The following is a 12364-nucleotide window of genomic DNA, read 5'->3' as shown; positions in this document are numbered from 1 at the left end:
GTGGCGCTCTTCACATAGGCGGCTCGAATACAACAAGCCCTACTATTTCGTATAGGAATAACATAATACATTTCTCCTTTTTGGTCGTTGGGAGAAAGCAAGAAAGATCATAGGGAAATATTGACCAAGCTCTATACACCTATGAATGCTGAGCAGGTATATATGAGTCGTTTCAAACGGATTTAGCGCAATAATTGCGGTCTTGATATTCCTTTCAAATATTAATTGATTCCGCCATAAGGAAGCTATAGTAGATCAGTATAGAGAATGGTAGCAGGTGTTCTATTGTAGTTGTCCTCATGTTGTAGTTGAAATATACTGGAAATCCTTATCTTATCAACCAGCAACATGATTGGCTCGTGGGCGTCCGCCCGGCGATAATTTTTTCTATTGCGCTTTCCGCTTCTCGAGACTCTTGGTATTCCAACAAATTGCCTGGCTCTTTTCACAATGGCGAAAGGGCAACCCAAATCCAAGTCCGTGTCGGCTAGTACCGCCAAAATCCCTCAGCAGATGACTCTTTCGTCCGCTCTATCCTCTCCATGGGGGTTCCTCCGTCCTACGAACGATTTACATACAACCGTCGTGGATTCTGCGAAGCACATCTTGGACTCCCTCGCTGGCTCTGTCGTGGACGCCCAGACAACTCGCCGGCAACTCAATAAAAAGCGCAAAAGGTCAGACCTCGAACCGGATTCAGTCACACAGCTCCAATTGAAGAACCTCTACGTAGAGGGTTTCACCTCGAATCAAATATGGGAGCAAGCAACACGAATTCTCGAGTCGACTGGTGACGAGATCGAGCGCGATATCACTTTGATTACTCAACATACCGGCTACATGGAGTCGGCTGACTCCGAGCAGCTCGAGGATATCTCTGACCCCGAGGGTGCGCAAAGTGACAGCGACAGCCACGAGAGTATGCTTGAAGATCTCTCCGAGGGCTCAGGCGCCGAAGACGATCTCGACGAAGAATCTGACGAAGAGCAAGAGGTCGATATGGGATCTGACGATGACATGGAAGACATTGAAGATATGGACGATGATAATTCCTCAGTTGGCTCCGCCGAAGGGGAGCCCGAAGTATTTGTCGAGGATCGATTTGGATTAAACGACGGGTTCTTCTCTATCGACGACTTCAACAAACAGTCCGAGGCTTTGGAGAGACAGGATGCCGCAGGAGGACCCGAGCAGGCCGAGGACAGCGACGAGGAGGATCTCGACTGGCATTCTAATCCGTTGATGGCTGGAAATTCTGCGACCATCAGTAAATCGAAGGATTCACGCCCAACAGAAAAAGAAGACGAAAGCATGGATGATAGTGAGGAGGAAGGGCCGACTTTCGGTAATGCCGATCTCAACGGCGACTCCGATTCTGATGACGAAGACGTCGCGGACATGGACGACGGTGAAGCCGCTGCCTGGGTAAACACCAGTGATATCAAATACGCCGATTTCTTCGCACCTCCACCCCGCAAAGCCTCCAACAAGAAACACCGCGCCCTCCCGAAAACCCAACCCGACGCACCGGAGGTCGATGAGAGTGACGTCAAACGCGCTATGGACGACGTTCGACGGGACTTGTTTGACGATGCCGATGCGGGCTCCGACGAAGAAGAGGAGGATATTGACGGATCTGCGGACCCTACTGCCCCTCGCTCAACACATGAAAAACAAAGAGCACGGATCGCAGATGAAATTCGTCGTCTGGAGGCGGCGAACGTGGCCAAGAAAGAATGGATGTATACTGGTGAGGCCAGAGCTGTCGAGCGACCCATCAATTCTCTCATTGAAGAAGACCTTGACTTTGAACGAATCGGAAAACCGGTTCCCGTCAATACCAATGAGACCACCGAGGATATCGAAGAACTAATCAAGCGCCGAATTCTCGCCATGGAGTTCGATGAAGTCGTCCGCCGTCGGCCAGGCGCCGAGGGCCAGCAAGCCGGAAGGAAGCCCCGCTTCGAACTGGATGATACGAAGCCACAGCAAGGTCTGGCCGAGATGTATGAGACTGACCATCTTCGCGCTAATGATCCCAACTTTGTGGATACTAAGGACCGCAAGTTGATGCGGGAACATGCCGAGATCACCAGTCTTTGGAACGAGGTCAGCGCTCAATTGGATACGCTATGCAACTGGCACTACAAGCCTAAGGTTGCCCAAGCAAGCATCAACGTCGTGACTGATGCGCCAACGATTATGATGGAGGAGGCACGCCCAACGGCTGGCAGTGCTGCCGGTGGCCCTGTTGGACTTGCACCGCAGGAGATCTACACACCTGGCGATAATGGCCGAGTCAAGGGAGAGGTGGTCCTTAAGACCGGCGCGCCTATCTCCAAGGAGGAGATGACCCGTGAGCAGAAGGCCAAGAACAGACGCCAGAATAAGCAAACCCAAAAGAAGGCCGATGCTGGCAAACCCACTCAGGAAAAGCCTGGCAAGGCAGCCGAGAAGCAACAGATGATTTCAGATCTCAAGAAGGGAGGAGTCAAGGTCATTGGCAAGGACGGCCGTATGACGAATATCGAGGGTGGCTCTGTCCACGAGGGCACCAAAAACAGAGGCGACAATCTGAAATTGTGAGGAGTATTTTTAAGGGCCAGTATGTACTATTCAGGAGTCATATTTCTTCTACATAAAATCTATTTTCTAGCATTGCACATATCATCATTTTGTGTCACTTTTCTAGTCGATACGTTTGGCACGTATCGTGTAGAGAAATATGTTCTCTCTATTATAGCTTTCAGCACCAGGATCATCCCGGACTGGCTCCATTTCGAAAGCCCTTTTCGCCATCTTCATGAACCGCATGTCAGCCCGTCTGCGACGCTTGTAACAAAAGTAACAGACCGAGTCAGGTCCCAGGAGGTCCTGGAGCGTAGTGATCAAGAGCGGGAAAGCCGGCTCAAAATAGACACAGTCTGCCGCGATGATGACATCTGGTTTCTGAGGAATCTGGTTTGGGATCGGTTCTCCCCAGTTTAGTATCGCAGCTGTCGCATTCGGGCCAAGATTGTTTAGTTGAATGTTGGACTTCATTAGGGAAAACATAGGCTCTTGGTCTGTGATATAGATCGGGTGCTCGAGGACACACCCGCGTGCCACGGCGAGTCCGACAAGTCCACCTCCAGCGCCGAGTTCCACGCTATTCAAGATTGGATTAGGACGAAATGAGCGAAGAAGTGGATGGAAATAATGCTCCCGGCCGGTTGGGCACACAGCAAGCAAAGCAGCACCCACATTGTTTTATCGGAGAGATCGGTGACATGGCGGCTGAGGAGGTATTTGGCCAGGACCATTCCTGCGGGCCATAGTTGGCCGCCGCAGCCGTCTTTCAGGTCTTCTTTTAGTAGCAATGGTTCTTTGAGGAGTCCGTCGAAGGAGATGTCTGTGGTCACTGCGGCTTTGGGTTCGCGGGGAGGGGCCAGGGATTCGCTGATTTTGAGTCCGTCTGGGCTTGAGGGCGGGCTCAGTTCTGGAAGACCCGGAAGAGTTGGCATGGGTATTTCTATCATTGTGAGAAATTTGTGAATTGTTGACTGTTGATCGGAGGAAGTTTTAGTGGGGGATGGATCTGTACGGAGTAGCTTATCGCAAATTAGACCTAGGAGGATCACATGATTGGTTGAGTGGCGATTTGGCTATTAATATAGATCGAATAAAAGAAATCGATTAGAAGAATGAAATTGTAGTTTTTTGTTTTTTTTGGTGCAGGTTTATATCGTCTGTCATATGCATTGTATATGCACCGGATCCAGCCAAGACAAGCTTATGCCCGTGCGAACGTCGATCTATATCATATTGATATTTATGTTGTGTGTTCTTATTGACATGCTAGGACATTGAGGGCTGTAAGTGACTTCTGAGATATAGGGACTGTGTATATCTAAATATATGCCCATATATAAACAAAGGTACCAAAGTTATGAAGCTTGCGTGGGGACTCTTATTGGAACTTGGCGATCCATGTGGGTTTTATTAATATCTCGATAACCTTGAAATATGGATCTACATCTACCTACCAGAGGACAGGGTTGGGATACCCCCCCATAACGTTGCATCCAGGCTTTGAACTTGCTTGGTCTTATAAAAGCTAAGTCTAGCATGCGTAACGGCAGTATAAAGTAAAATTGGACACATCGATGTCATATTCGTGTACATTTACATGCATTAACTAGTTAAGCGCAAGCTCGACAAGTACATATGATCACAGCCAGTTTGTTACATGGTCTGTCATCTCACAATTTCCTATCATTTACTCGAATGGGTGAGTACGTGTTCCCCACCAGGTAAGGAACAAACTGAGTCCAACAGTCTCGAACACCCTCGAGACCGCACCGACAGCGACTGTATCGAGGGGTCGCTTCTCAGAGAAGAGCTGGCTCACAATCTGTGTATATATATATGTTAGAGAACTTGCTTGGGGTTATAAAGGAGGATGAAGTGAGAACGTACGCCTGGAGCGGAGCTTGCGAAGAAAATAAGGGAACCAAGGTACGCAGCACCCTTGTAGCTCAGTGTGCCGGTGGCATTGATCAGTGCAGCCACACCGTAGGTCTGTACGGCACTTCCAACGAGGGAGCTTCCCCAGGCTGCAGCTGCGCCGGCAGCTTCCTTGGACTTGATGAATTCCTCCTTGGAGTTGGCGGCTTGAGCGCGGTGGTAGGTGTCACCGAAGACGGGGGCTAAGATGCCCAGGGAGGCAGTGTGGGTGAAGATTGTACCCAGCGCAATGGCGGAGGGCTTCACGGGAGGGAGATCTATATTGGTAGAGGTTGTTAGTTTCCGAGTACAGTCCTGAGGATGATTAGGTTATCAACTCACAGTGCAGGGTAGTCATTTTGAATGTGTTATGAGTGGTGGATGTAGAGTGACAAGTGAATTAGAAGAGTTAAAGTACTTTAAGTACTGAGAGAGGGCGTTTCTGCAACCAGGGTTTGGAGGTGACGTCGTCATGATTCAACGCAACTGTAGGATGCCGAGGGCCAATGACGTCAACTCGCATACGGGGTTAGCTATAACCAAGATTTCGCTAGAGGAAATCAAGGGCGATGGATCATAAGTTCAGATGAGCTACCTTGTGGGGAAATTAATTAATCCGTTCTATGGCTGTAGGCGAATCCTTGGACGTCGTTGCGGAGTGTTGGGGTGCATCACTATAGATCGCCGTCTAGAATCCCTCAATTAACTGAACTTGCTAGAAGAACTTGGAATTCGAAACCAGCTTCAACCGGCTAGTACTAGGTAGTAAATATCGTCAATGCTGGGCTCCTGTATGATTTATCCACCTTCTAGGTACCATCGCCAGGTCCGGACATGCATGTAGATCAAGGGGCGATTGGCAAGCTGGCAAGCTCGCAATACATTAACATATTGCACAATACCCAAATCTAGATATCCGGATCGTTCGACTCGATTTCAATTTCATCTTTCTATTTCAATTCATCTAATCCCAAGACTCGATTGCGTTATCCGGGGATCTTTCAAGCCGAGCGGGGACAAAGGCTGGGTCTAGTCCGACTACAGCCACCCTCTTCTACTACCTAACAGTCCTGCGGAGCCTTCGGGTGTATGAACCACCAGTGCTCATTGTCAATAACACAAAAAGTGGGCACCTCGGGTATTTATTTATAGCTATTACTTGCAGAACTTGCAATGGCCGCTAGGAACTCATGAAAACGATAACGAAATGAAAATGTATTTCCTTGCAGAATGTGCTGGCTAATCAAACAAAGACACGGCAGGAATATCTGTAGTAACTGATTAGCCTAGAGCGATAGAATGGAGAATTGGAAATGCATACTTGTCGGGGTAGCCGTTCTCTGTACCAAGCTCATACTTAGATTGTGAAGCCTTCGCGGCAGTGTTGATATTGCAAGGGCTGGGAGGCAAGCCGTTGGCACCCAACACGCTCTGAATGCTCTTCTTATCTTGCGCAAAGAGAGCCGCGAGGCCACCTTCTTCGCCCTGCTCCTTGACAGCAACCAATTGCTGCGCTCCAGCCTCTCCGATCTTGAGAACGTCGTCCTTGGGAGCGGCCTTGCTTCCAACTGTGAGCAGACCAACTGCGTCGGCCTGGCGCACAGTGCTCAGCTGAGGGTAGCTCCTCCGAACGTCCCGCTTCCAGTAGGGGTTGTCGGCAATATCGCCCGCGGGGATGGTGACTGGGTCATCGTAGGCAAGAGGGGGCAAAGATCCCGGGGTGGGATTACGGAATTGAGCGTTCAGGGGGATACCGGTGGAGCGTTCGGGGTCGACAGCGAGAAGGCGACGAATGCGCTCCCAGACGCCGACGGACTGGACTGTGTATTTCTAGAGCGCAAAGAGGATCAGCACCTAGCGCACGACCGTATAGGTTGGTCTCCTAATTTCTGTCGATATGACCGACCTGCTTGATAGAGATGGCATTGTTTGTCGCCTTGGCGGCATTCACGAAACCGCGAGTCATGGTGAAAAGACTCTGACCTATGATTTAATATCAGCCCATTGACACACTAACGCCACGAGGTTGTAAGAGCCAGAATTTTTTCTATGCCCCCGAGTCATTTGACTTACTGACTGAAATCCCTGAAATCCGTCAAGAGTCCGTAGCAAGCCTTTAAATTGAGCCGGTGCGTCAAGGTAAGTCCGGAGGAGGTACGATCACCGGCACGGATTATTTTATTACCGAACCACCACAAATTCTTGTATTAGTAATTGACCGACGCTGCAACTTTCTATGATCAACGAAAGCTGAGTCTAGTTACTTGCACTGAGATATACTAAAATCAGATTATAGAGATATGGTTGGAATATCGAGATATATACTTGGTTAGGCCATTAACATCTCGGTAACCAGAATTAGTTGCTATGGAATTCCTCCCAACAATGTGTTTTCAAACATATCGCTATCCCATACTCTCTACAACCAGACCTCCATCGTGGAGCTTGTTCACCCCTTTTGCCTTTCTCTCTCTTAAACTGACACCACACACAAGGCATTCGCCTATCTAGGATACTTCGCCGGTGATATTTAACCTCAATTTGCTGGTTTGGTAGAGGTCGGACTCGTGATTGTGTTTGTGGCGATTCGGCTGCAAATTGACAGAGTTCTTGATATAGCCCGTAGCGAAAATCTGTTTGGCCCTTCTTCTTAGCCTGTCGCTGCTGCTTATAGACATTTTGAATGCGATGAGCATTAACAATTGCTGCATCAAGAAAGAAAAAAGTAGTGGGAACGACGTCTTCTCAGGAATCTCATCTGCAGGTGGTTGCAGAGCAGGCGGTTGCAGATCAGGTGGTTGCAGATCAGATGACCGCACATCAGATGACTGCACATAATATATTTGCGGAAAACATGGTGGCGGAGGTGGTAGAAAAGCAAGTGGCATCTTGACAGTATGCTTCGTACGGCCAAAACAGCGAACCTCAGTCTCATCATCAATAGAGATATTGAACCCCTGGCTGGTAGTACTGCTGGGCGGGTTTCTCGAATGAAGAAGCTAGAGGTTCTAGCTTATACCACCAAAGTTTATCCTGTGGTTGAGCCTGCTGCTGACCGTTTGGCCGAGAGATATGTATAAAACGCTTGATCTGCTCAAAGCGCTTCAGCGTCATATAAAGAGGAGGAAGATGCACTGGCCCTTTCTGAATATCCCGCCGCCAGTAGTGGTCAACACGTGGAGATTGGTGAAGACTCATATATACTAGAATACCAAAGAAGGCCTTGATATCTGCTATAGTAGTATCCGTCCGGGCCCGGGCAGGGTTAGATTCGGTTCATTCTGCTTGTCTTCGCCGGGCGTATTCATTGGTTGACTGGCTAATGAATTCGAAGATATCGTCGCTAACAAATAGAGAGAAAAGCGCGGATGGGCTATCGATATCGAGCCCACTAGGTAGCTGGAGCTGTGGTGATTCCACAATATGTTCGTCAAGCTTGCACTTGGTACCCTTGGGAGGCATGGCGGGCAGGCAGGCAGGTAGGTTAGTAGGTAATGTTTCTATATGTTATAGAAACGCGCTCAAAAAGGCCACGCGCTGATGACTTACCAACCTGTGGAGCGCGCTACTGCACTGATATCCTAGTGGATCTCAATCTCGTGGCACATTGGTTGGTCTAATACACTAATCAAACCGCGCTAAAGGTCCTTCCCAAAAGACAGACGAGGGGTTATGGGTTCATGCTAAATGCCATTCATCCTATCTACCCATGGACCAGTCTTTTTACTACGGAGTAGGTTCTCCTTAATGTAACGTAAAGTAAAATACACTCCTGCAACAACTAGCTAGATCAAAAAAATAGTCGTGCCCGGGATCGAACCGGGAATCTTCTCGGTGTGAGCGAGACGCCATGACCATTAGGCCACACGACTTGATTATTAATCTTTGATTTTATTTATGAGTATATGAAGGAAAGGAAAGGGGAAGCAGAGGAAAAAGATACAATTTTTACTAAAAATAGGAATTGGGGTAGCTTTCTCTCATAATGGTAAAGATAGCTTTTAATTATCGTCTCCAGTCGTGTGGCCTAATGGTCATGGCGTCTCGCTCACACCGAGAAGATTCCCGGTTCGATCCCGGGCACGACTATTTTTTTGTCTTTGTATATGAATGATATTTTGTCTTGATCCATTCTATCTTCGTACTAATTGGTGCCTATCGCCCTGAAAGTGTAAGCCTTTCTATATCTTGCGAGCTTATATCTTCCATAGTTTGTATTCTATAATAAACTACAACATAAAGTGCATAATTTATTAGAGTTGATCTATAGGAGTAATAACTACGGAGTATACAAACTGCGACAGTAACTTGGGTTCTAATAAGGGAAAGCAGACTGCCCGCGGCTTTAGCACCAAGAATAGGTAGGAAATCTTCACCACAAGCAGGCCGGTCACCAACACGCTTGAGATAAGCCAGAATGTTCTTTTCTGGATCGTCGGATTTGGGGGTTCTGGGGGGTTGTCCTTTGAGTCGACAGTCCCAGTAATGGGAGACGGAAGGGTTTAAGCTTGTACCGCTTGGTGGAGCGATGAGAGTATACATTGTCAACCTGGAGGAAGTATTGAAGATTATTGACAGATTACGGAGTACATAGTGAACTAGTTGTTACCAAGTGCATGAAATGTACAAATGTACAAATTTGAAAGCTGCAAGGTGAGTTCTAATATAGCAAAATAAAGCTACGCTTGGGTTGCATCGCGAGTCGACATATGCGGAGTATGTGGTTGAAGAAGCGGAGGAAAGACGGCGTGTGTTCTGGTTCAATATCTATCATTGGTCCAAAATAAATTGCGACCCAGCGGAAAAAGTAGATATCGGCTTCTTAAGGATATTAGGCCTCCAGCCTTCAAATGCTCTAGGCATCCTTAGGCATGTGTAAGTCTATACTCCGTAATCGTATGTAACGTTGCCACAAACCGCCAACCTCTAGGACTCCTGCCGAAACCCGGGATGGCTTGGCTATAACTGCTGCTACAAGTGACTTTAGTTAATCTATTATTGTATACATAACTAGCTAGCTCAGCGGTACTCTATATAAAAATCCATTTATGGTCATCTACAAATCTTGTCGTTTTGCCAAAATATAGACTTTCTTATCGTCTCCAGTCGTGTGGCCTAATGGTCATGGCGTCTCGCTCACACCGAGAAGATTCCCGGTTCGATCCCGGGCACGACTATTTTTTTTTGTCTTTATATGCGAAAAATATGTAGTCAATTAGTATAGCCTAGTTAGTATTTACTCCAGACTGTAAGACTTCCTCGCTCCCTATGGAAAGGAGTATCTTGGGGATATTCCCTTTTGCCCGCCGCCAGATAATGCGCCTAGCGGATGCCCATGCGATATCGGAAAGGCTCGCGATGAGGGGAATTAACTCATAGAAATGATTCTGATGCTCAAGTAGAAGAGAGAAAAGATATTTCAAGCCAGTCAAATGTTATTTTCTAGCAATGTATAACTATAAAAAGCTTAAATCGGCGTCCAGTGTAGCCATTTTCGGTAGCCGATTTGCCGTCAAACCAGTGCTGTGTAAATTTTCTTCCATCTAGGCATGTTTTGATTCTCAATGGCCATCATAGCCACATATTCGGCCTCTTCGCGGTCAATCTCGGCCTTGCCTGTCCAGATATCGGCATTATGGGGCTTGACAAACTCAGTCCTCTTCCAAATCTTCCACCCAGCAAATGCCATGACATAGAGGGGGATTCCGATATATGAAGTGATAAAGGTCTTGTAGTCGAAATTGCCGTATTTTTCCGGGTTGTGGATAAACACACCGAAACTGCGAGTGAAGGCCACCAAGACTGAGAAAAAGAGCGCAATGCTGGAACCGGTGATTCCCAGGGGAGCTTTGTAGGCCAGTGTTGCCTCGTCGACGCCCTGTGCACGTCGGGCGCGAATGAAGAAGATGTGGGTGATCAAGAGGGAGATCCATGTCAACACTGTGAGAGTAGGTCAGAATACTGGACACACTTCGAGCCATTTTGGGAGGGAACATACATCCGAAGATTGACACCATGTCGGTGAAGTATCCGAATACCTCCTTGGAGCCATTGGAAACACTCATAAAGGCGAGCAAGCAGAAAGAAGCCGACAGCCCCAGGGCATAGACTGGGACACCAGCTTGGTTAGTGCGAGCGAAGATTCGAGGGGCCTTCCTCTCACGGGCAAGACCGTATAGAGTCCGAGTTGCAATGTACAGATCAGAGTTGGCGGCAGAAAACACAAACACTAAGATACAGCCGTTGATGATGTGAGGAAGAGCGGCGACTTGCTTCATCGCCACCACGAAAGGTGAGGCGGCAGCAGAGCTCTTGGCCTTGGTAGCGAAGACCAGGTCTGGAGAGTTGTATGGGACCAGCATACCGAGGAAGAGCACGCTGAGAATATAGAACACGATAATTCGCCAGAAGGTGAGCTTGATAGCTTTGGGGATGGTCTTCCGGGGGTTCTGAGCCTCTCCGACAGTTACACCAATGAGTTCGGTACCTAGCAAAAAGGAAAATTAGAATGCGAAAGGCGGAAAGTTCAATCACAGAATGTCCATACCGAGGAATGCAAAGGTGGCCTGCACCATTGTCGACCAAAAAGCGAGGAATTTTCCAAGGGAACCCTCGGTATATTTAGTAGCGAAGGCACCGGGTTCATTCCAGTATCGGAAACCTCTCCTATCGTGGTCGGGACCACCACCAAGTGCGAAGATGAAAGTGCACAAAATGATTCCCAGAATGACAATCACCTTGAACGATGAGAGCCAAAACTCCATTTCGCCGAAAATCTTCACGCCGAAGCAGTTGATCAAAATGATTGCCACCATGAAGATGGCAATCCAAACACCCGGGTTGACATTCTCCGCTGATGTTCTCGGCCAATAGGTAATGACTAGAGCAGCGGCGGTAAGTTGCGTAGGTGGTAGGATGATATATTTGAGGTAGTAGCTAGGAGATGGTTAGATATCCGGTTTATAGTAGTATGTAGCTTGGGGGTTTTACTCACCACCATCCGAGGGTAAATCCAAGAGCAGGGTCACAGAAACGGCCAGCGTAACCAGTGAAGCCGGAGGACAATGGTAGCCAAGCAGCCATTTCACCCAGTCCACACATGACCGTCCAGACAACGTAACCCATAAAGCAGTATGCAATAAGCAAAGATCCAGGCTGATTAGGAATGGTTAGTCAACGGCAAAAGATGAAGCAAGCGAATGTAACATACTCCGGCGCTGTAGTTTTCAGTCAGTAGTGTTCCATAAACAACTGTATCCAAAGAGAACTCACGTTAAAGCGCTGCCAGTACCAACAACTAATCCAGTACCAATGGCACCACCGATGGCAATCATGGAAATGTGACGAGCCTTGAGCTCTCTGCGAAGCTTGACTGGCTCATCCTGTTCACCTTCTTTGAAATCCCCCGAGTTGTCAAAGTACTCAGGCTGCGCCTCGATAGTGTTAATCTCATCGGGGTGACCCATCTTGCTGTAGGCCGAACTGAGAATCACAACACAGAGATGAAGAGAATTGACCAGACTCCAGGAGCAGTTGCGGGGGGTGCGCGGGGACTAAATGGGTCCAACGCACAGTCTTTAAGCGATCTGCTATCTTTCGCCTCTTCGAGTAAAGACTAATATTGGAGATTTAGTGATTAGGACATAGTTAGTTAGCTGTGGGGTGCCAGGTCCACGAGCCAGTATTTCACTCACGTAACTTTTTGGTCAGAGTGGAGGCATAAGCAGTCAGAGTGCGAATATATACTTTGGGGGCCTTTGCGTCCTTGCGTCCCCGGGTGATCTTATTGGTGTCTTATTTTCTCCAAGTTATCCCCCGCAAAACGTTTCTCCACAGAATCAAATGCATGATCGCAAGGAATAGTGTCCCCCATTGATAT

At 48.0% G+C, this 12364-nt stretch overlaps 6 protein-coding genes across 6 annotated transcripts; 1 reads left to right on the top strand and 5 right to left on the bottom strand.

Annotated features, from left to right (window-relative positions):
- Positions 1–450: 450 nt before the first annotated feature.
- Positions 451–2586, top strand: N7518_007360 (rRNA-processing protein MPP10; the record flags this gene model as incomplete). The annotated part of the gene is made up of 1 exon (XM_057188287.1): positions 451–2586. One exon carries the CDS (start codon positions 451–453, stop codon positions 2584–2586), a length of 2136 nt encoding a protein of 711 aa, XP_057039990.1.
- Positions 2587–2688: 102 nt separating this feature from the next.
- Positions 2689–3518, bottom strand: N7518_007359 (uncharacterized protein; the record flags this gene model as incomplete). Its single annotated transcript, XM_057188286.1, has 2 exons — positions 2689–3148; positions 3244–3518. 2 exons carry the CDS (start codon positions 3516–3518, stop codon positions 2689–2691), a joined length of 735 nt encoding a protein of 244 aa, XP_057039989.1.
- Positions 3519–4258: 740 nt separating this feature from the next.
- On the bottom strand, positions 4259–4843 carry N7518_007358 (DUF1761 domain-containing protein; the record flags this gene model as incomplete). Its single annotated transcript, XM_057188285.1, has 3 exons — positions 4259–4393; positions 4459–4763; positions 4828–4843. 3 exons carry the CDS (start codon positions 4841–4843, stop codon positions 4259–4261), a joined length of 456 nt encoding a protein of 151 aa, XP_057039988.1.
- A 923-nt stretch (positions 4844–5766) lies between these two features.
- N7518_007357 (uncharacterized protein) lies at positions 5767–6451 on the bottom strand (the record flags this gene model as incomplete). Its single annotated transcript, XM_057188284.1, has 2 exons — positions 5767–6315; positions 6392–6451. 2 exons carry the CDS (start codon positions 6449–6451, stop codon positions 5767–5769), a joined length of 609 nt encoding a protein of 202 aa, XP_057039987.1.
- A 1310-nt stretch (positions 6452–7761) lies between these two features.
- N7518_007356 (uncharacterized protein) lies at positions 7762–7947 on the bottom strand (the record flags this gene model as incomplete). The annotated part of the gene is made up of 1 exon (XM_057188283.1): positions 7762–7947. One exon carries the CDS (start codon positions 7945–7947, stop codon positions 7762–7764), a length of 186 nt encoding a protein of 61 aa, XP_057039986.1.
- A 2050-nt stretch (positions 7948–9997) lies between these two features.
- On the bottom strand, positions 9998–11951 carry N7518_007355 (uncharacterized protein; the record flags this gene model as incomplete). Its single annotated transcript, XM_057188282.1, has 6 exons — positions 9998–10425; positions 10484–10972; positions 11033–11421; positions 11480–11640; positions 11696–11702; positions 11758–11951. The coding sequence occupies 6 exons, from the start codon at positions 11949–11951 to the stop codon at positions 9998–10000; spliced, it is 1668 nt and encodes a 555-aa protein (XP_057039985.1).
- Positions 11952–12364: the final 413 nt, after the last annotated feature.

The sequence above is a fragment of the Penicillium psychrosexuale genome (genome assembly GCF_028828465.1).
Source record: "Penicillium psychrosexuale strain IBT 29551 chromosome Unknown utg000004l, whole genome shotgun sequence".
Lineage (NCBI taxonomy): Eukaryota > Fungi > Ascomycota > Eurotiomycetes > Eurotiales > Aspergillaceae > Penicillium > Penicillium psychrosexuale.
Note: the sequence above shows the minus strand (reverse complement) of the source record. Positions and strands in the feature narration are given on the sequence as shown.